General features: G+C 33.9%; 1 protein-coding gene across 8 annotated transcripts in view; it reads left to right on the forward strand.

The window, feature by feature from the left end:
- Nucleotides 1–25361, forward strand: part of LOC127732569 (CUGBP Elav-like family member 4) — a 146681-nt gene that overhangs the window by 47823 nt on the left and 73497 nt on the right. For all 8 annotated transcript variants that reach the window (XR_007996315.1, XM_052241629.1, XM_052241630.1 and 5 more), the window contains exon 2: nucleotides 2792–2874. Coding sequence is in view for 7 of the 8 variants with exons in the window: in XM_052241629.1 (XP_052097589.1) it covers nucleotides 2792–2874 (83 nt within the window). In the remaining variant the exon portion in view is untranslated. The remainder of the gene's footprint in view (nucleotides 1–2791; nucleotides 2875–25361) is intronic.

Raw genomic sequence — 25361 nt, forward strand, 5'->3', positions numbered from 1 at the left:
TACGGAAGCCGGTTAGTGTCATGGTGGTGTTTTATTTCTAAGTCGTTATAACGACTTAGCTAACTCGTTATAACAACTTAGCGTTTTATCAAGTAAGTTAAGTTGTTTAAACGAGTTAGCTATGTCGTTTAAATGAGATATCTAAGTCATTATAACAGGTTAGCTAAGTCGTTGTAACGACTTAGAAATAAAACTCCACCATGACACTAACCGGCTTCCGTAAAAAATAGTATCACTAATGATGTGAATTTTGTCTGACTAAATCACTTGTTGAAAATAAAATTAAGCACGTTATTAGGTCTTCTGGAAAAGTTTTGTAAGGTTTTGTTAATGTAGTGGAACATGTAAATTTTTAATCATGAAAACAACATTGGATAAATCACGTGATATGTGCCTTTAAATAAAGAATTTCTAATTTTCATAATCATCAAATGGAATAAACGCATAAAAAGCAGTTGGTAAAAAAAGACCAGTACCGGGTCTGGATCTACGTCGCTGCAAGCGACTAATTTCAAACTATCGGCAAATATGTGGTAACTGCACGGCAGATATAAATATTGCTTAAACGCTACAACTCCATACTTCCAAGTTTCCGATCAAATATAGTTTTCTTCCATAGAAGCCAAGAAAAATTAGACGAAAATTTCCGGATACAAATGTTAGTGTTGTAGACTATCGGTAAACAGGAAGTAGCTGCATGGCAGATCTTACTTATTGCTTGCAAGCTACAACCTAACATTATCATCCTGCCTACCTGATACAAATCATTCCCTTTCATAGAAAGTTCAGGAAAACGTTGATGAAAAATGTCTTAACCAAGTCATTTTCGGACATATGGGCGGAAGGACGGACGGAGTCGAGCGAATACTAGACTTGATTTGCCGTTGTAGACGCAGGTGAAAAAGGTATAACAAAATGATTTGAAGATTTTGCCTCACATGTTCTATCAGCAACAATTAACATTTAACATAAACATAGTTTACTTTATTTACGTTTTCTTGAGCATCCGGGATAAACAATATAGCCATTTCCGGTAATTACATTTCAAGACACCCGTTAATTAATGCGAGATCAAACAATTTCGGTGGTACTTCAATCAGGGAAGGCACATGTTGTGAATTAGCACTTTCATCCTTGTTCTTAAAAAAAAACGGAAATTAATGTCTCACTTGTGCAATTGAAATTGTGAATGAAAATTCGTAAATAGTACTTGCACTCGTCTAACACTCTTTTATAAGCATGTTACATAACTATGGAAATTTATTATTTATTCAGTTAAGAGGTTTTTAGGAGCCAAACCTCTCTGAAACAAGAAAAAGCCATCATGTTATGATATACAAAAACATTTCTTATTACGAGATGTACATAATCAATTCGTTTAAGTAGATTTATTAAGTGTTGTAAAACATATCATGAACACTCAGACATAATTTTTCGTACTTTTCTGGCGTATGCGCAGCTGAATTTACGGACTTGTTTACATTTATGGGCCGATATATGAATAACTGTAATAAAATAAAAAGTCACAAAAAAAATGAACTTTAAATATAATTTCACCATCTTTACAATGTGCCTTTTTGTAGTTTAATTTTTTACAACCGTTTTGAAAACATAGAAATCATTTACTAAACTATGTAATTTTATTTCTACAGTTCGTGTATTTTCCTTAATGTTCACAGATTTATTTTGACAGTTCATGTATTTTCCTAAATGTTCACAGGTTTATTTCGACAGTTCGTGTATTTTCCTAAATGTTCTCAGGTTTATTTCGACAGTTCTTGTATTTTCCTAAATGTTCACATGTTTATTTCGACAGTTCGTGTATTTTCCTAAATGTTCACAGGTTTATTTCGACAGTTCGTGTATTTTCCTAAATGTTCACAGTTTGTTTTATTTCGACAGTTCGTATATTTTCCTAAATGTTCACAGGTTTAGTTCGACAGTTCGTGTATTTTCCTAAATTTTAACAGGTTTATTTCGACAGTTCATCGTCGTGTACTTTCCTAAATGTTCACATGTTTATTTCGACAGTTCGTGTATTTTCCTAAATGTTCTCAGGTTTATTTCGACAGTTCGTGTATTTTCCCAAATGTTCACAGGTTTATTTCGACAGTTCGTGTATTTTCCCAAATGTTCACAGGTTTATTTCGACAGTTCGTGTATTTTTCTAAATGTTCACAGGTTTTTATATAATTGGCATCCTAAAATGTTATTCAAGGATTGGAAAAAATGTAAGAGAGGAATGATCCCATCCGTTACTAAAACTTCCCTTTGCCAAAAAAAAAGTCTTAATGCCAACAATTTAGGCAATATCCTTCCTTCATTTGGAGGAGGATGGAAAGCATTCTAAAAATATCTTAAGGAGGTACATGTGCGTAGTCAATGGAAGTCCTTTATCTATGGCGTTAATTTTGTTTAGCGGTTTCAACGATAATTATGTGACAGAAAATGATCTTGAACCGGAAGAGAGAAACGAAGTAAAGAATGCGGACATGACAAAAACGTATTAGTATCCAAAATTTAAACTTAGTTGCTCGTATCAGGATACAAGAGCGAGGACCCGAAAAGAGCATAATTCCGGTGTTCGAAATGTTCCAAAATAAGCTAAGGAAAGGTAAAGAATAACGTCATCCCCGTTTATGCGTTATGTTTGACGTCATATTTACTGATGAACTATCATCTGAATGGGTGTCGATTCCTGCTTGGTCTAAATCAAGTTGGGAGTCTGTCCTCATTGATTTGGATTTTTGAGGAAAATGCAAAATACATTATAAATTTTATATTTTTTCAGGTTGTGCCTTCCTAACTTATTGTAATAAAGACAGTGCCATAAACGCACAACACGAGTTACACGAACAGAAAACATTACCTGGGGTAAGTAATTCTACAAGTTGTAACAGAGACAAACGAGTGCTATAAACGCACAACACGAGTTACACGAACAGAAAACATTACCTGGGGGTAAGTAATTCTACAAGTTGTAACAGAGACAGTGTTATAAACGCACAACACGAGTTACACGAACAGAAAACATTACCTTGGGTAAGTAATTCTTCATAATGTATCACAGACAGTGATTTTAAAGCACAACACGAGTTATACGAACAGAAACATTGCCTGGGGTAAGTAATTCTTCATACTGTATCATAGACAGTGATTTTAAAGCACAACAACAGTCACACGAACAGAAAACATGACCTGGGGTAAGTAATTCTTCATACTGTATCATAGACAGTGATTTTAAAGCACAACAACAGTCACACGAACAGAAAACATGACCTGGGGTAAGTAATTCGTCATACTGTATCATAGACAGTGATTTTTAGGCACAACAACAGTCACACGAACAGAAAACATGACCTGGGGTAAGTAATTTTTCATACTGTATCATAGACAATGATTTTAAAGCACAACAACAGTCACACGAACAGAAAACATGACCTGGGGTAAGTTATTCTACATACTGTAACAGAAAACGTGCAACTAATGCTTGTTTTGAAATTATTATATCTGTAGGAAAGACGGGTGCATGAGAAATGTCTAACGCGCGGCCACAATGTTCTTGTCATCGAGGATTGTTTAATTGACAGAAATACGTTTCCAATGAATACTATTATTCCATGTATATATATTATGCAAGTGTACGTATACATATACATGTATAAGACTTTGATTGATTTTGGAACGTTCATATTACAAATACGAAATAAAAGATGAATTTTGGTCTGTTTTGTAGAGTTCTTAATATGTCAACTCAATTTTCATCAAACAGTTTCATACTTCGCATAGATTTTTTTCAACCCGAAATAAGTTAACAGGTGTATTGATATTCATTTGCATAATGTCGATTTCTATCCGACACAGATCAATTATGTAAATGTATTGATATTCATTTGCATAATGTCGATTTCTATCCGACACAGATCAATTATTTAAATGTATTGATATTCATTTGCATAATGTCGATTTCTATCCGACACAGATCAATTATGTAAATGTATTGATATTCATTTGCATAATGTCGATTTCTATCCGACACAGATCAATTATGTAAATGTATTGATATTCATTTGCATAATGTCGATTTCTATCCGACGCAGATCAATTATGTAAATGTATTGATATTCATTTGCATAATGTCGATTTCTATCCGACGCAGATCATTATTATGTAAATGACTGCACTTTGGATTTATTATAGAATATTGAATACTTGACCTACATAGTAAATGCTTAACCTAATTATGTAATCACACCATCAATACATGTTCACTGTAATTAAGACAGCTTCGTAAAATAAGTTAAATATCTACCAATAACAAAACCCATCAATAACTTTCTAATGTAGAATTTTGTCTGCTTTATCACATCTTTCTTTTGAAATTTTATGTGTCTGTATCAGAATGCACAAAAAACAGTTTTTTTCATACATTAAATGCTTCTTTAAAGTATGTATGTAAATATAAAAAAGAAGATGTGGTATGATTGCCAATGAGACAACTGTAAGTATGCCAAAATTTGAGAGTTTTTTCCTCCTTTGTAAATTGGATAGTAACACATGGAATAAAATTTGATTTAAGACAAACAAATTTTAACAATTGTGTAGGCAGAACAGCATATTATTATTTTTAATGCTTTCTTAACTTGAAAAATACCAGTTGACATGGGTAATATGAAATGGCGATCTCCGTTTTAAAATATTCTTATAAAAAGCAAATAAGATACTATGAAGGTAATTAATCTTCATTGGACTATGTAAAAATGAAATAAAGTATGGTGTTAATTACACGAGACAATATCGTAATAATATTAAATGATTGATTGATTGCTGTTGTTTGTTCCACATTGAATCATTGATTGATTGCTGTTGTTTGTTCCACATTGAATGATTGATTGATTGCTGTTGTTTGCTCCACTTTGAATCATTAATAGATTGCTTTTGTTTGTTCCACATTGAATCATTAATAGATTGCTGTTGTTTGTTCAACACTGATTGATTGATTGATTGCTGTTGTTTGTTCCACATTGATTCACTTATTGATTGCTGTTGTTTGTTCCACATGTAATCATTGCTTGATTGCTGTTGTTTGTTCCACATTGAATGATTGATTGATTGCTGTTGTTTGTTCAACATTGAATCATTGATTGATTGTTGTTGTTTGTTCCACATTGAATGATTGATTGATTGCTGTTGTTTGGTCCATATAGATGATTGATTGATTGCTGTTGTTTGTTCCACATTGAATCATTGAATGATTGCTGTTGTTTGCTCCACATTGAATCATTTATAGATTGTTTTTGTTTGTTCCACATTGAATCATTAATAGTTTGCTGTTGTTTGTTCAAAATTGATTGATTGATTGATTGCTGTTGTTTGTTCCACATTGAATCACTTATTGATTGCTGTTGTTTGTTCCACATTGAATCATTTATTGATTGCTGTTGTTTGTTCCACATTGAATCACTGATTGATTGCTGTTGTGTGTTCCACATTGAATCACTTATTGATTGCTGTTGTTTGTTCCACATTGAATCACTGATTGATTGCTGTTGTTTGTTCCACATTGAATCACTGATTGATTGCTGTTGTTTGTTCCACATTGAATCATTTATTGATTGATGTTGTTTGTTCCACATTGGATCATTGATTGATTGTTGTTGTTTGTTCCACATTGAATCATTGATTGATTGCTGTTGTTTGCTCCACATTGAATGATTGATTGATTGCTGTTGTTTGTTCCACATTGAATCACTGATTGATTGCTGTTGTTTGTTCCACTTTGAATGATTGATTGATTATTTTTTCATGGTTTTTGATTCGTGGTATGTTCTATCTTTTTTGTTTTTTATTAATTTTAGATAATAGAAAGTCGTTGCTTTTTATCAGCTTCAATCCTAATCAAGAATATAGAGTTCTCTATGGTAGACCTTATAATAATGATGATAATAAAGTCTTTATCTAAAGAGGGTAACCATATTAGAACTTGTGTAATTTTAATTCAGGCCCCCAAACAAACACATGGATGTAGTACATATATAACAGACATATATATGTAAAATCATTCTATTATATTGAAATAGCTATACCTTCGATCATTGATGAGTTGTTTAAAGGGTTTATTGGAGGTTCTTATTACATATTTGACTGTATTTGAAGAACCTTTCTTAATTTGTATTGGGTTTCAAAAAGGTTTTTTTTTCTACATGTGTGAGAACCTTCTATGATATTGGCAACTGGACGTTAAGCGATCTATAACAATGACGTCCATGAAACGTTTGAATTCACTTGCAACACTCTTGCTCCCATTATAAAGTTCCTCATTATGGAGTATTTGTATCGTGAATCCAAAAACGTGGGTGGGGTTTGAAAAAAAATAATCTGGCCTCTATTTTGACCAAAAAAAATAATCTGGCCTATTCAGTTGCTAAAACAATATTCTGGCTTCATGTCCTATTTCTTTGTCTTTACAAATGTTGAAAAAAAATATTCTTGCTTTGGATTGACTGAAAAAAAATATTCTTGCTCGGTTTGCATGATAAAAAAAATCTGGCTTGTTCTTATTACATATTTGACTGTATTTGAAGAACCTTTCTTAATTTGTATTGGGTTTCAAAAAGGTTTTTTTTCTACATGTGTGAGAACCTTCTATGATATTGGCAACTGGACGTTAAGCGATCTATAACAATGACGTCCATGAAACGTTTGAATTCACTTGCAACACTCTTGCTCCCATTATAAAGTTCCTCATTATGGAGTATTTGTATCGTGAATCCAAAAACGGGGGTGGGGTTTGAAAAAAAATAATCTGGCCTCTATTTTGACCAAAAAAAATAATCTGGCCTATTCAGTTGCTAAAACAATATTCTGGCTTCATGTCCTATTTCTTTGTCTTTACAAATGTTGAAAAAAAATATTCTTGCTTTGGATTGACTGAAAAAAAATATTCTTGCTCGGTTTGCATGATAAAAAAAATCTGGCTTGATATTAAAACCTAGCCCCTCCCCCCCCCCCCCCCCCCCCTTCCCCCAGAAAGTCAAATGGTCCATGCCTTAACATGTTTGGTTGATTATACTGTGGTTTGATTTTTTTCATTTACTTGCGTGCATTTCGGTTGTAAACTTTGTCTTCCTTAATGAAAATAGTAAAACTTCAGTTGAACAGGAGAATTAATATTTCTTGCTGTAAGAAAATATCAGTTTTGCCCAAAATTTAATTAATGTTCGTACTAACTTGACGTTTGGAGGATTGCTATATCATGTAACAGTTCACTATTCGTTTTGAATTGATAACTTGTTGCTGCAGTGCTTGTTGGTTTTGTTTAATTTGTAAGTTTACAGGAAACTGGTGGTAAAAACTGATTTCAGAAGAGTAAAGATATAATAAAGCTTTGATTAAAAAATCTTTTGTAATGTTGATATATATATACATGATATGAAACGACGATTTTGTTTTAAAAGACGTTGAAAATATTCCAACAGTATGGTATTCTGCTAAGTTCCTCGATTTAAGCATTGTCGTAGTGTAAGGTTCATAATCTCCTCCTGTTGAGATAACTTCAAGTTAACGTTCGAATAAACTGCTAATATGAAATGGCCTGTTATCTCACAAAATATATACTATAATTTGTGTACCCTTTTTGGAAAGGGGCGGTATATAGTGATAGGGATGCCCAACCGTTAGTACGTAAATTGATGTCAATCAATCCGTTTGTTCGTTCTTCCGTCTTAGTTTTGTATTCGATTCTGTTGCTGAACTGTATCATATACACAGGATGATAAACTGAAACATATGTGAACTACAGTGTGCAGATATGACAAAGTCCTTGGCATCCCAAAGTAAAACCCCAAAAATCAGTCAGACAATGGAGGCGCAAAATACAACCTGAAAGTGAGGTTCTAATGAAAGGTTCACAAAATGCTGTCTATTGGTTCAGGAACAGTTGCGAATGCAAATGTGGGACAGACGAACGTAGAAACGAAGTTAACATTAATAAATGAGGATTCGGACATATTTATGCAAATTCCGATATTCTTCAAACGTCCAACAGCCGATTTATTTGGCTTGAGGGTTTGTATAGCGTCGTGGCTCCCTGAAGCTGCAGCCAAATATTGTAAATCAACTATTTTTCGCGAGCGATTTATTTTCGCGACGTTCGCGAGTAGAAAAATAACGCGAATATAAATCGTCGCGAATATCTCAAAATTGGAATTTTCCTTATTTATCTTCATCAAGTAAATTTCAAAATCGCGAAATTAAATGGCCGAGAAATGGATTAGAATGGGCTAAACGCGAAATAAGATATTCGCAAAAATAAGTTGGTTTACGGTATGATTTTCATGTCTCTGGAAGTCGGCGGAATATTGGACTAATATAGATACCAACAAAATACCGGTACTTATTTTACAGAACCGTCTACGAAAGGTCGATTATAATTCACATTTTCGGAATCTTATCCTGTTTCAAATAAGTATTACATACAGAACAAAGGTAACAAAAAACTGGCCGGTAACAACCGTTGCAGTATAGTATTTTTGCATGAGTAGTCAGGTCAAGTCCGAGGCGATAGCTGAGGACCTTGGCCTGACTACAAGTGAAGAAAAACTATACGGCTGGTTGTTACCATCACGTTTATTTTATTACTTTTGTTTTGTATCTAATACTTACATTAATTACATTATAGATATTTATTAACAGGTTAACTCCTAACTTCAGTGTATGTTCACTTGTTTTTGTTAATATGTCTTTTGATTGAGTTAAGCCATTTCAATTGATATTTTATAGTGTGTCTTTCTATGTTGTGATGTTACACTATTGTTTCAGGTAGGGTGAAGGTTGGTGCCTATTAAAACGTTTAAACCCGCTGCATTTGTTTGTAACCTGTCCTGAACCTGATGTTCAGTGGTTGTTGTTTGTTGATGTGGTTCATAAGAGTTTCTCGTTTCTCGTTTTTTTATATAGGTTAGACCGTTGGTTTTCTTGTTTGAATGGTTTTACACTAGTCATTTTGGGGCCCTATATAGCTTTCTGTTCGGTGTGAGCCAAGGCTCCGTGTTGAAGACCGTACTTTGACCTATAATCATTGGCACTCATACTACATCTTCTTATATCTATGAAAAGAAATGGAAAATCCTCCGTATAGTTCGATTTAGACCAGCTTAACTGTTAAGCAAACCTACGAGAGGTTAATTTGTACATGGATACATTTTATGGTTGCAGTAACTCTTACAGCCAGTAACTTCGTAGACACTTTATTTGATTTCAGCATTTTGGGAAATAGTTTGCTTTTTTTATATATAGTCTTTATGAACATTCATATAGATTATATTTATTAAACAAAGTAATTAGGTCACAAGGTGTACGATAAAGTGCCTATGAACTCACTGAACGCACGAGTGACTCTATTCATAAAAAGTCTCCGCGTAACTTCACAAAATGTGTACGTGTAACACCCGTTATTATACTGTTTTTCTATAGCTCTGCTGGGGGCAAAGTCGTACAACTTGCCTTGTGCCACTGTTAACCAAACACGCTTTTTAGTGTACGTTGACTTGCCTGCCAAAGAGGAACAAAGGTGCGAGCCTGTTATTTTGTACGGGACGAATTTAAGCACGACGTGTGTGTATTATAATCGGACACTAGCTATGATTGCACGATGGCACATACGTAAAACCACAGACTATTGTCTGTTATCTGCTTTGATGTGAACATAAAACAAGACTTTTATAAATAAAAGATTGTCTGCAAAGTAACTCATTATTTATCAATTATCCTCTTTGATGACTTCTGTTCTTGCCTATTAGTTATAATATCTATATGATTACTTAATGACATATTTTACGACATCGCATATTACCACAAGAAGCGTTAATTTACGACACTCACGAAACAGCAACCAGAATGTAGAAAAAGATGCAAATGTATATCACTTAACCCTCTACTTCAGTAGTGACAGCAACACTTGACTTTATAATTTCCGTCAACTGTTCTTAAGAGATATTATTAGGTTACTTTGATAACATTTTAGTCAATTATGTCATCTTCCTTCTGCACATCTATGCGTAACAAATATATGTAGAAACCCGTGTTATACATCTATGCATTACAGGAGTCGTTCTTTCGATTCTTGTAGGTGCGAAGGGTTTTCGGCAGTTTTCAATCTTTACACTCCTGTAGCTTCTTTCATCTTCAATTTTCTGATTCAGGAAATAACTAGTAATAAAATAAAATTTTTACGGTATGATTTCCAGGTAAAGTCGATGGAACAATCTTAAAGAATAATGTTCTAATACTATTATCACTTTCAGGCAGTACAAGTGCACTTTGTGTTTATAATATTTCTTGACCCTTAAGACAAAAATAAATATGTGATGAATTATGATTCCAGATTGCACCATTTTATACTCAATTACAGGAAGTAAAACTTGATTTCACGCCATATTTCACGTGCTCCAGATGTTCGTCTGCTCCTCGTGTTCATCTCATTCATATCGTCTGCTGTTATGCACGAGACTCCATATGTTTTCATTAACAATTAGATGAACTCTTCTTTCCTTTTTCGTATCTGTTTATGAAAACACTTAAAATTACTTCGCTATCAAATTACGTAGAACTGCATTTTATGCAATCATTGCAGTTTTTGATAATTTGCCAAATATCTATCGGCATTGCATGTAATTAAATAATTTTATACGATTTAGTATGTTTTATAATGTACATTGAGCGTATTTTAGGAGATAGTATTTCAAAGTGTTAACACCTGAATGAAGATAATGAGGTATAAGTACCTTCAAACAGATTCTACCTGGTAAAAATATTAAATTTCGAAAGATTTTGTTTTGCCTTCGTCAGTGATTGCATTTTGATAAAAAAAAAAATTACACTTACGAAGGCCATTTGAAGAGACGAACTATTTGTCTATACGCTTTCATTTCACCTTATTTGTATCTATATCTTTTATCAGTATCGTTACATACATCTTTAGACTTGTATTTAAATTTATCATTTATTTATTATTACTTTTTTGTACTTTTCCTGTTTTGGGCATAAATCGTACAAAATATTTTGAGTTAATTCCCTTTTATTAGAAAAAGCTTACTGTCGTTCTTTACTAATGAGGTACAAAGCGTTGATCACCCTGCATTTATTTTTTACTTTAAAAAATGCACTTTACCTTCATTAGGACTTGATGGAATACAGTATTGAATAACAATAATTCAAAACAAAGTGAAAAATTATATTTTTCAATTCTTTGACAATATATCTTTCTTCCATTTTTCCATAACTTTATACGTCCATTTTTCGGAAATGGTGAAATTAAAATAGGCGCCTGATATGAGCTGAACAATTCATTATTTTTCTGTGACATCTTAAAAAAGAACTTAGAGGGTTGGGAGCCCCAAAACATGTGTAACCACGTCACATTATGTATGTGCCTGTCCCAAGTCAGGAGCCTGTAATACAGTGGTTAGCATATGTTTCTGTATATCATATTTGTTTTTCGTTTGTTAAATCAGGCCGTTACTTTATCTCATTTGAATCGTTTAACAGTTGTCAAATCTAGCCTTGTATAGCTTACTATGCGGTATGGGTCTGGCTCATTGTTAAAGGCCGTACAGTGACCATTTGTTGCTAACTTCTACTTTATTTGGTCTATGCCGGAGAGTTGTCTCATTGCAATCATACCACATCTCAATTTTAAATCAGATATTGATGAATGATAAAAATAAATGAAATCTTCATCATCTTTCAACAAAATGGTCAAAGTGTTGACATATATAAACTAAATCATTTATAACTGTAGTCTGATATTTTTAGAAACTTTCTAGCCTTTCAAATATTCTATTGATTTGAACCGAATGTTATGACGAGACTTTTTATGTACACGTGCTGTAATATTAAGAACTGCTTTTTAAATCATGGGTATAATGTTGATGAATTAATCTTTATTCACATGGTTTTATGAATGCAAAATCAATTAAAAAAAATGTGCTCTTTTGGCTTTGTAAATTTTTTGTCGTTTATATTTTGTTTCCTAGTTAGTAACGGATATTCGCGTGATCTATATTTTGTTTCCTAGTAAGTAACGGATCTTCGCGTGTTCTATACTTTGCAATATTTATTTTAAAGTCAATGTCGTTACATTGCATAATTAAATATCAGAGACCTGCTCTTTTTTATTTCTTCTTAAAATTGAACCAAACATAATTGATTTTCATTTTATTGTGCCATGCGAATTTATTTGATTTGCGCAATGCTGTCATGCTAACCAGTGGCATTCTTATGCAGAAAGTCTGATGTGAACTCCTTTGTCTCTCTTGTATTATCTTCACTAATTCTCTTAAGGATCGTATTCAATCAACTCCATATTTGAATGTAATCTAATTTTCTTTTTGAAGTTCTTTAGATACACTTGAAGCTATCTCTTAGTGGTGAGTCATTTTCTTAGATCTAATTTGAAACCTGTTTGAAACTCGACGTCAAGAATTATTTCTTGGATCGATTCCTCTTACTCCGTATTTGGTTAGATTCTTAAAAACAATCAATTACTGGTCATATTTTAAAGATGTTACTATGGTAACGAATTCAGCAGACGACAATTTACTTTAGGTGTTTTGTCGTTAAACTCATTATTTTACTTGTAATTTTGTGAATATCCCTATTGAAACTGATCATGAAGTTCAGTCGTAACGAGCAGAAAGTGCAAAGCTATTAAAAGATGAGGTTGTTGTGTTATCAATTTTGTACATGTCACATATAGTATTCCTCATCATTCAAATATAGCTGAGTCCGTAATTCTTGTTAACAAGAATATTACACTAACTTTAATTTTCCAAGAATGATGTATATGCGATAATTTATCAAAACCACAGATAATTTGATTAAGATGAGAGTAAATTCTTGTAACACATTTCCCCTTATCAATGAAAAAAATGGCTTTTTTTTTGCGGTTGATTTGTTCCAAATTTTCTCTTCAAGCATCTATGGTACTTGTTAGTCTGGGTCGTCTTGATGTTTATAACATCCACGCGCTTCAATCACTAGCAGACGGCAAACTGACTAACAATTAAATCTGGGTATGATTTCTGTTCTGGTTTTTATACCGTTCTAATTGCTCATCAATTCATCTAGTACATATAAAAGCTTCCTTTTATGATATAGATAACACATGTTGGGTTTCTCAAAACTATCATTTCATTCAAAAAGTGAAGTTTTTTCTTACTTTCGAAGTTTATGACATCCACATAAAATAGTTTTAGTAATTTTATTTGCAATACGTTTTAAAGATTGAGTATTATTCTGACTTCCGTGAGAAATATTCTAGAAAGTTACTTTGAAATGATTAAGTGCAATTAGGTAAGCGTAATGATAATGTCAGGTTAAAAGCTAAGAAGAACGTATTTATTAAAACATAGCAATTCTTAAATGTTATGTATTATTTTGTATTGATTCAAGAAATACCCAGAGATCTAGCTACAATATCATGCGAACAGTTTTTTCAATGTCTCTTATTTTCGCCAATGTATAATGTATCAACTCGGTACAACTGTCCATCGTGTTTATTAAGCGAGATTAAACCTGAAAATGACAACATATTTCTAAATCCTTGATTAGGACACGATATGATTTGATATGGAAAATTATAATTTAACTTATTTTGTGATATATTAATAATTTACTGGCATGAAACAATTCGCTTAACTAATTCAAATATCATAAGTGTCCTTACTCCTATGTACTAGTACATGTTGTACTTGTGCATGCCACTTAATCACTATCTACGGATACCCTTTGTTACACCCCGCCACATTATAGAGGGGCGTAAAAGGGGAGGGGGGGTATCTGCACGGAAGAATACGGTTTAAATTGCCATTTCACGATGAACGAACAATTAAAAATTTCTTGCACGTTGATCTTTTTACCGATTTCACGAAACACGGTGAATAACGAACCTTTTTCACGGCTGCACGTGAAATAAAAATGGCAAAACACGTTGCACGAAAATAACCCTTTACCACCCTCTTTTGTAATTGTTTTGTCATAAGTCAGGCCGTTGGTCTTTTCGTTTGAATTATTTCACCTTTGTCGCACAATACAGTATTGGTTTTTAGCTCACCTTGCTAAAAGGCCTAGTGAGCTTTTCACATCACTTGGCGTTCATCGTCCGTCGTCGTCGTCTCCGTTAACTTTACAAACACCTTCCCTAAAACTACCGGGTTAAATTTAACCAAACTTGACCCACAATCATTATTAGGGTATCTAGTTTTAAAAATGTGTTCTATGACAAAGATGGCCGAAATTGTTAAAAATAGAACAAAGGGGGTAAAATGCAAGTTTAGTTCGAAAACCACTATTAATAGAGAAAATCCGACATGCAGGAAAGTGTTCAGAATGTTGAGCTTCACCTATTTCCATTAAATTCAAAACTGTCATATAGGAGTTATTGCCCTTAAATGACGAATTTTACCATTTTGTAAAATTTTTTGCCTATTGTCTCGAAAATTTCTAATAGATAGACAGAAACTTTAAAAAGCAAAATTGATCAGCAAGACATGATCTACAAATAAGTCAACATGATAATAATCGTCAGACAATTCCTTGTTAGAGTTATTGCCCTTTAATGACGAGTTTTACCATTTTTGTATTGCGTTATTGTCTTATATCTTAAAAACCATAATAGATAGATAGAAACTTTTAAAAAGAAAATTATCAACAAGACAAGATTTACAAATAAGTCAAATAAATGAAATCGCGAAATCGTGAGGCGACTCCTTGTTAAGTTATTGCCTGTAATAGATAGATAGAAACTTTAAAATGGAAAAATTATCAGCAGGATAAGATCTACAAATATGTCTACATGAAATTGTCAGTTAACTCTTGATAGAGTTATTCCCCTTTAATGATGAGTTTTTACTTTCAAGTGGCCAATTGTTGAAGATGTAGTTGAGCGACACAATCTTTTTGGAACCTCTAGTTCTTATTATTGAAGCCCGTGCGGTGAAAAATAATTACTTACATTTACTTCACTTGCAATATGTTGGATAGCTGTAGCATTGGAAATCATATCACATCTCCTTAAGGATGTTCGCTTCTCTTGTTTTTGCATTTTTGTCAGATATTCGGAATCCTCTGGTTTTATTCATGCATTGCAATTAAAAATTTTGACCACTAACCCCTACTTTTCTTTTCATAATTTTATAACATATAGTTTAAAAAGCCATATTTGCAAATCTTGTAAAATCCTTGTTATTTTTCATAGTTTTTGAAAGATAAAAGGTGCCAATGTTAATAGTATGAAAAATCTAGAGAGAATCATTTCCCGCCAAATTTTCAATGGCTTATATCTCAAAAACAAGCACACAGACCCTTCATTTATTTCTGCTTTTTTAGTTCCGTTATTTATATGCTATCAATTTATAACAGTCTTTTAAAACGCTTGTTATTTTGAAACAGAGTAGCGAACATCCTTAATTTATATAAAATGCAATTGACTTGATTTCCATCGCATATGTTTTCATTGATTTATTTTTTGATATTTGGAAATGAAAGTGAGAATGTCCGCTTTCTCTAGATACGCAAGATAATTATAACCAGATACTATTCTATGTAATTTTGCATAATTTTTGCTTATAGAAACAATTATCTCTCTCATTTAATTAAGTGTGAAAAGCTATAACACAGATAACTTTTTTTACTTTTAAGAAAACAAATGATTACCACGTGTTTAGGGGGAAATTAAATGAAAAACATGGCACAGTGGGCTAAACGAAGGTAAATCCTTGAATAGTATACAAACCATCGACTGAAGCGTTAATTCTTGTTTGTTAAGAAAATCTAAAAATTCGTTGAAACATTTTTATGGAAATTCAGCTTAAGATTCCACAGGAACAAAGCAAAATTAGAATTTAAATTTTTTTTCAGAAATTATCTTTTAAATTTAAAACTGTATGGTCATATAAATCAACTTATATGATTCCTGATAAAATAAACTAAACATAGTAAAAACATTGATGTCTTCAAGACATGTTTCCGAACTAGTATTTTAAAGCTAGATGAGTATTGTATGCTGCTTGGTTTCCATATCCAACTAAGTAAGACATCACGTGACTTTGGTGACGTAGCGAGCCGCCATTTTGTGTCATTTTGTCCAATATAAAATGCATAGTGCTCATGATAGGTTTTCACGTAAGACAAATAAGTTTAATTAGTTTCCCGGTCGAATTTAACGAAAACGAATCTTAAACTAAAATGAAAAATCATCATGAAGCTAACCAATGTATCTGGCAATAGTCTATTTTCATATTACCGACTTTTGACTCTGGACTATATATTTTTTTCGACAAGTAACCTACTCTTAGGTAGGACATCCTGGTACTTGGTCAAGTAAGAGCAACGTAAATAAATAAAATTAAGCTTTCAATCGTTGCAATTTGGGGAATGGGGGGGGGGGAGGGAATTGACTGTTTTATATTTTCTATACACTACAAAAAAAATCGGAAACAGTAAACTTTCCCCATAAATTGCACCGATTAAATGTTGGCTTTTACTTCTTTTGGTTGCTCTTACTTGACCGAGTACCAGGATGCCCTACCACAGATTAGGTAACTGTCGAAAAATTATATAATCTGGAGTCAAAAGTCGGTAATATGAAAATAGTCTATTGAGTTGTACAAAGGACAAAGATGGACACGTCGACCGTTCAGCGTCCTATGGTTGCGTCATTTAGTCGCTGGTAGAAAGCTGTCTCATTGGTATTCGAACCACATCTTCTTTATTTTGATAACGTAAATATTTTCTCAAAAATAACTTTTTTCGCAGCTGTTTTAGCGTTTTCATTTAATTTCGAAGCGCCAAGTTATTGAAAATGACGGAAATTATGTTCAGAAATATTGAAAAGACACAATTTGACGCTAGGAATACTTTGGGGAATTTTTGTAGTTCTTGGACGTGACGTGAGTAACACATTTATTGACCATGTTTTAGAAAACAACGGATAAAACGTGAAATACATGATTACTTATTCACACTTTTAGACTAAAACTGTCAAAATTTCAGTAAATCGTATCCCATTTCATATTAATATAGTTGACACCTTTTATCTAGAATCTATATATATGCTAGCCAAATCAAAAATATTATACCTCGTCAAAATAAAGTGTACTGTGCTATCTGTTATCATGTATACCTTTGGGGTATAACGGTGCATTTATTCCAATAAACTAATTGAAAATTGTACACTTATCTTTGGAAAATACTATATCTTATAATGATTTCATATTAAATTTTGAAAGCAATACAGAGACCCGACTGAGATTGAATCTAAGCTCCGCTATAACTTTGAGCAATGTGTGGCCCTGAATCTATTGCCGAGAGTGCACGCTTCTCTCAAAGGTAATACTTGCGCATACAGCCCTTGTAAATTCACGAATCCAAAATAAACATGTTCGTAGTAACAGCCAATGAGTGTTTTTATGAAACGGATTTTCATCGTCGATATCGATAACTTATTCACAGCTGGACCGTATGTGAAGCCTAATATCGTATGTGAAGCCTAATATCGTTAAGCTACAAATCCCCTTTCTGCCACACAGTGTGACTAATTTTACATTGGCAATACAATGTATTATATTTTTTCTATTTCGTCTTAACAAATTTGACTTTTTGTTATTCTATTTTAAACAGTTAGTAATTAAACAAAATGTCATTTGTGACAATAAAACCCCACAAATTACCTCTAAAGGAGGTAGAGAATGGCTCATCAGAAGGCATTGACACATATGTAAAAATAAGATGTGGTAAGATTGCCATTAAAAACAGCTATCCACCAAAGTTCAAATGACGTGGATATTAGCAATTACGGGTCAACGTACAGCCTTGCGTACGCATGTCCCTGTTTATACACTTATACCACAAAATATTTTAAAGTTTTTCACTTTCTGACACATAAACTGCATATATATCTGATTTATAAGAGCGGAGCACCCGAGATCACCCCCGGTTATTAGTGGGGTTCTTGTTTATTTATTTTTGCCATGGCATTATCATTTTGTTTTCGACTTATAATATAAAAGTAAGAAGATGTGGTATAATTACCAATGAGACAACCCTCCACCAGATACCAAATGACATCGATAGGAGTTAACAACTATATGTTATGAGTTTGAATACCCTTTGAAATCTTACGTCTCTCTTTTACTTAATATATATACATGTCCTGTCGTATCTTAAAATCTTCCCAGGTGCATATGTTTGTATTCATTAGTTAACATGGCTATATTTGTCAATATGTTCAGATAAACCGTCATAAATTATCACCTTCAGGTTACTAATTAATTAAACTTCCCGACAGGTGCTCCTGTTACATTACTACACGACCTTCTGATTGCGCATGTCATAATTTACTTTATTGTAACAGTCAGGTATTTCATAATGCCGCATTTTAAGAATTAATTTAACGTTTGATATGTCTTTTTTTTTTTAATTCCTAAACTTTTTGTCGACGAGCCGTTATTCCTAGTAGAAATTTAATAACAAAAAACCCGAACTCCAAGGTAAATTAAAAAGAATACATAACATCTGACAAAGAAGCGCTCGACTTTATCAACCACCGGTACGACTTGAAAACAACTGTCATATTACGGACTTGGTACATGCATTTTCCGAAGAAAATGGAGGAATAAACATGGTTTTATAGCAAGCTAAACCTCCCACTCGAACAGTTGTTTAAAGTTCCGTTATGTTCACAAAACTGTTAGAGCAACCCAAACAGGCATCATTTGTAAACGTGAAAATAATTGGGATCCAGCAGGTTGTGTGATCCGGGCTGACATCTCTCTCATACATGTTGATTTGTTGATTTGTTATTAATAATATGTGTTCGCTGTACCATTCCAATGTAGATGGTTTATTGAGAAATAAAGATATATGTGTATATGAGCAGCCAAAATTCTATAAACATGTTTAACCACGCCGAATTGTTGCGCCTGTCCCAAGTCAGGAGCCTCTGGTCTTTGTTAGTCTTGTATGTTTTTTAATTTTAGTTCATTTATATGTTTTGGAGTTTAGTGTGACGTCCATTTTCATTGAACTAGTACACATTTTTGTTTAGGTGCCAGCTGAAGCCCGCCTACATAATTATACAACATAACTGACTCAAATCATTGAAACAATAAAGAGGGGCTCTGGTTGTTCAATCTTTAGTCAGTTTTATGGTTTGTGTTTTGTTGAATATGATTAGTGGACAGTTGTCAGTTCGTCTTATGCCTTTTGACTATTGTGGTGTATCTTTTGTGTGTCTCTTGCCTTTTGACTATGATGGTGTATGCGTTTTATGTTTTGTGGACTGTTGTCAGTTCATCGTATGCCTTTTGACTATTGTGGTGTGTCTTTTGTGTGTGTCGTGCCTTTTGACTATGATGGTGTATGATTTTTGTGTTTTGTGGACTGTTGTCAGTTCGATTTATGCCTTTTGACTATTGTGGTGTATCTTTTGTGTGTCTCTTGCCTTTTGACTGTGATGGTGTATGCTTTTTGTGTTTTGTGGACTGTTGTCAGTTCGTCTTATGCATTTTGACTATTGTGGTGTATCTTTTGTGTGTATCTTGCCTTTTGACTATGATGGTGTATGATTTTTGTGTTTTGTGGACTGTTGTCAGTTCGTCTTATGCCTTTTGACCATTGTGGTGTATCTTTTGTTTGTCTCTTGTCTTTTGACTATGAAAGTGTATGATTTTTGTGTTTTGTGGACTGTTTTCAGTTCGTCCTTTGCCTTTTGACTATGATGGTGTATGCTTTTTGTGTTTTGTGGACTGTTGTCAGTTCGTCTTTTGCCTTTTGGCTATGATGGTGTATGATTTTTGTGTTTTGTGACTGTTGTCAGTTCGTCTTATGTCTTTTGACTATGATGGTATGTGAGTTTTGTGTTTTGTGACTGTTGTCTGTTCGTCTTATATCTTTTGACTATGATGGTGTATGATTTTTGTGTTTTGTGACCAGTCAGTTCGTCTTATGCCTTTTAGCTATTGTGGTGTATCGTTTGTGTGTCTCTTGCCTTTTGACTATGATGGTATGTGAGTTTTGTGTTTTGTGGACTGTTGTCAGTTCGTCTATTGCCTTTTGACTATGATGGTGTATGGTTTTTGTGTTGTGGACTGTTGTCAGTTCGTCTTTTGTCTTTTGACTGTAATGGAGTATTTTTTTCTGTTTTGTGACTGTTATTTGTTTGTCTTTTGTCTTGACTATGGTGTTGTATGTTTTTGTGTTTTGTGACTGTTGTCTATCCATTTCTTGTCTTGACTATGCTGTTGTATGTGTTTGTGTTTTGTGACTGTTTTCAGTTCGTCTCTTGCTTTTTAACTATGATGGTGTTGGTTGGTTTTGTTTTGTTTTGTTTTTTTTTTTTTTGTGACTGCTGTTTGTTCGTCTTTTGTCTTGACTATATATGGTGTTGAATGTTTTTGTGTTTTGTGGACTGTTGTCTGTTCATCTTTTGCCTTTTGACTATGATGAAGTATGGTTTTTTTTTTGTTTTGTGACTGATGTCTGTTCGTTTCTTGTCTTGACCATGATGGAGTATGTTTTTTTTTATGTTTTGAGGACTGTTGTCTATTCATCTCTTGCCTTTTGACTATGATAGAGCATGGTTTTTGTGTTTTGTGTTTTGTGACTGTTGTATGTTTGTTTCTTGTCTTGACTATGGTGTTGTTTTTCATTCTATGACTTTTGACTCTGTTGGTTTCTTTCCCCTGTGTGTCTTCTCCCCCCCCCCCCCTTTTTTCACAGCACATTTTATGTTGCAGTATGATCAAATGTATCATACAATGACCTGCACATGCGCAATTCAATCTAAAAGTTTAAAAGTGTCCCTGTCATGTGCATAACCAATCGTTTTTGTCAAAAAGTCAAAATAAAGAGAATGATCGAAAGTCAACCACCATAGATCATTGAGAGGGAAGATCAATTATTTGTATTATTTTATCAAGTACTATCTGATAAATCGACGAGTTATAGTTAAGTGTGCCTACCTATAATGGTTTACTTTTATAAATTGTAACTTGGATGGAGAGTTGTCTCATTGGCACTCATACCACATCTTCCTATATCTACTAACATGTATTGTTTCGGGATAGTTTTTATGTAGCTTTAAGAAGACAGTTTAGTATACAATGTGTCGTGGTGGTAATCCATTAAAATCTGTATAAAAATAAGAAGATGTGGTTTGATAGCCGATGAGATAACTTTCAACAAAGTTAAAATGAAATGGATGTAAGCAATTATAGGCAACCGTGCGGCCTTCGGCAATGAGAAAAACTCATACCGTATAGTCGTCTATAAAAGGCCTCGACATGAAAAATATGAAACAATTCAAATGAGAAAACTACCGGCCTAACAAAACAATAACAAAACAATTTACGAAAAACAAATATGACAGATTTGAACCAACGACAACAATTGAACTACAGTTTCCTGACTAGGGACAGGCATACAAGATGTGGCAGGGTTTAACATGTTTGAAGGCCCTCCCCTAACCTGTGAAAAAATGGCCTTTACTCATATGCGTTCGGTATAAATTATATTTTCAAAAGTTCGCAAAATAATCTTCGTATGTTCAGTACTGTCTGTATAGAAACATCGTCTTTTTAATCCACAAATCTTGAGGATTTTTTATTTGACAATAGAATAATGGATTAATAGTGCACTCACTTGTCAGTGACAAAAGACTTGAGAAGCATGATATTCTGATCGTGTAGTCATTCGTACATTCTCTCTTTCTATTATTGTCAGTATAATACCGGGATCAGGTGTCTTCTGATAAAACCCGCCATTATGTCGTCTGATAAAACCCGCCATTATTAATTCAATGAAAATACGTGTTATAAATACATTACAGGGGGGGAAATGGTTTTTCTATCCCGACTCGGATTCTTGAAACAATTCTTTCAATGGATTAGTCGGTTCCGTGTGTTTTGAGAAAAAAAAACTAATTCATATTACTTTGAAAAGATCAATATCATACAATTGTCTCTCAAATCCATCAATAGATCACAACCCTGTTAAATTAAATATGCAATAAATATGCAGCGTATCATGTTGGAAAATAAAGAACTATCTTTGTTATAAAAAATGGTGCCTAGAATAATCACTTTTAACCCTGATACTCTGATCACCCGTGCGCCCAACATATTCGGATGTTTGAGTGAATTCGTTTGGTAGACGATTTAGATAAGGAAAACAAAGTAGAAGTCCACTTTATGATGCTGTGTAGCTTTAAAATGTTGGTTGATTTATTAAAGTTGTCTGAAAGTTTAAACAGGCTATCTGGACCATGTGTGTGGGTGTGAATAGAGGTTTACAGAATAATGGGCAAAAAATATAAAGAATGGAGAAAAATGGACCCAAAAAATAAAGTATAGAGAATAATGAGGTGCTTAAATATAAAGAATAGAGAATAGTGGGCAAAAAGTATTAAAAAAAAGAGAAAAATGGCCAAAGAAAATAAAGAATACAGAAATGAAGGACCCCCATCCAGACCCTCATGTGTTGTTTGTTGTTTTTATTTGTACGTCTATTATTTTCGGAAGAGTCGGGTGTTGTTGGTTGGTGTGGTCTGTTGTATTGTCTATCATTTTCGGAAGAGTCGGTAGTTGTTGGTTGGTGTGGTCTGTTGCACTGTCTATTATTTTCGGAAGAGTCGGTAGTTGTTGGTTGGTGTGGTCTGTTGCAATGTCTCTTTTTTCGGAAGAGTCGGTAGTTGTTGGTTGGTGTGGTCTGTTTCACTGTCTATTATTTTCGGAAGAGTCGGTAGTTGTTGGTTGGTGTGGTCTGTTGCAATGTCTTTTTTTTTCGGAAGAGTCGGTAGTTGTTGGTTGGTGTGGTCTGTTGTACTGTCTATTATTTTCGGGAGAGTCGGGTGTTGTTGGTTAGCGTGGTCTGTTGCAATGTCTCTTTTTTTCGGAAAAGTCGGGTGTTGTTGGTTGGTGTGGTCTGTTGCAATGTCTCTTTTTTCGAAAGAGTCGGGTGTTGTTGGTTGGTGTGGTCTGTTGCAATGTCTATTATTTTCGGAAGAGTCGGGTGTTGTTGGTTGGTGTGGTCTGTTGCAATGTCTATTAATTTCGGAAGAGTCGGGTGTTGTTGGTTGGTGTGGTCTGTTGCAATGTCTATTATTTTCGGAAGAGTCGGGTGTTGTTGGTTGGTGTGGTCTGTTGCAATGTCTCTTTTTTTCGGAAGAGTCGGGTGTTGTTGGTTGGTGTGGTCTGTTGCAATGTCTATTATTTTCGGAAGAGTCGGGTGTTGTTGGTTGGTGTGGTCTGTTGCAATGTCTATTATTTTCGGAAGAGTCGGATGTTGTTGATTGGTAAGGTCTGTTGCAATGTCTCTTTTTTTCGGAAGAGTCGGGTGTTGTTGGTTGGTGTGGTCTGTTGCAATGTCTATTAATTTCGGAAGAGTCGGGTGTTGTTGGTTGGTGTGGTCTGTTGCAATGTCTATTATTTTCGGAAGAGTCGGGTGTTGTTGGTTGGTGTGGTCTGTTGCAATGTCTATTATTTTCGGAAGAGTCGGGTGTTGTTGGTTGGTGTGGTCTGTTGCAATGTCTCTTTTTTTCGGAAGAGTCGGGTGTTGTTGGTTGGTGTGGTCTGTTGCAATGTCTCTTTTTTTCGGAAGAGTCGGGAGTTGTTGGTTGGTGTGGTCTGTTGCACTGTCTATTATTTTCGGAGGAGTCGGGTGTTGTTGGTTGATGTGGTCTGTTGCAATGTCTATTATTTTCGGAAGAGTCGGGTGTTGTTGGTTGGTGTGGTCTGTTGCAATGTCTATTATTTTCGGCAGAGTCGGGTGTTGTTGGTTGGTGTGGTCTGTTGCAATGTCTATTATTTCCGGCAGAGTCGGATGTTGTTGGTTGGTGTGGTCTGTTGCAATGTCTATTATTTTCGGCAGAGTCGGATGTTGTTGGTTGGTGTGGTCTGTTGCAATGTCCAATATTTTTTTAATGATTTCTGTTATTCTTTATATGAACTTTTTTACTTTTTTGTTCCTCTGAAGTTGAATCGTCACACGGCAAAAACTAAATTTGTAAAGTTCAGTTTAAATGACCAGCATACATGTCTATGTCAGTTCTCTGAAAGAAATCTTGCATTCTTTTGGCTAAGCGCTTCCTTTCTGGCGGCGTAATATATCTCCTATCTGGTTTACATAATAATCATCGCATCCAGTATAGGTTATGCCACACTTCAACCGTATGATGTTTTTTTTTTTTTTTTTTTGAAAAATTTGTCCTTTTTGAAGTTGGAACTTGGATTTATGATAATGCAGCACCTGGACCTGTTCTGACGTTAAGAGGTAATATTTTAATGCGTTTAGTCCGATATTGCTCTGACGTTTGGTGCTCTTTTGGTAGACCTGCTTTGATCTCCAGAACGCAGCCAACATAGAAAACATGTTAATTAGCAACCAAGACTTACGGCAACTTCCTATCTCAAAATCGGAAAAGATCCACGAGAACACGAAATAAATTTGCAGGTACAAAAATGCACTAAATTCTAACATTGATTGCTCGATCATTTTTTAAAAGACGTATAAATTATATATAGGAAAATCGCTGCATACTCGTTGCCTAGAGTATTCAATGCACATAAATATATTGTACAAGTTGTTATTGGAACTTCACAACGTATATACATATGACACCAAAGGCCAATGCGACATAACTTTCCTGACAAAACTTAACACCAAACTTCTTTTAACAAATAGACGTACATGAATTTGACCAATCTATTTGAACTAGACACCTCCCATTAATAGATAACTCAGCTAGAAAGCGATAACTCAGCTAGAAAGTGATAGAGATGCAACTGTCATTTTGAAAAGGAGCAAATAAAACCGTGAACAATCGTTAAAATACAACACACCACACTTTCTTCTTCAAATATAGATTTTTGTGGAAATAGCCGTCCGCTCCTTTCTATGAAAACGAAAAGATTTTTAGTTGTTCAAACATAATTTGCGATAAGACCCCTGGACATTATACAGATAAAACACAGTGAGAAACAGATTAAATATTTAATAATAATGTATATAAATAAATGTTTTATGTATGTAAATATTATTATCATCGTTATCAGAAAATTGTTGTTAATATCCATGTAAATTGTCAGAATCCAAGCTGAACGGACAGATGATATTAACAGCCAAATACTGGTCACGTGCCAATTCTCACGCGCTCTAGGCAAATATCTAAATTATCATTATTTTAATGAATTTCTTTGAATAATGTATTTCATTTTAATTTGCGTTATTACAAAGACTGCAATATTTACATCAGAGGACTACAAGGTGAATCAATTTAATTGCAAAAGGATAAATGTCAACTTTTC

This window comes from Mytilus californianus, unplaced genomic scaffold, assembly GCF_021869535.1.
Source record: "Mytilus californianus isolate M0D057914Y unplaced genomic scaffold, xbMytCali1.0.p SCAF_25, whole genome shotgun sequence".
Classification (NCBI taxonomy): domain Eukaryota; kingdom Metazoa; phylum Mollusca; class Bivalvia; order Mytilida; family Mytilidae; genus Mytilus; species Mytilus californianus.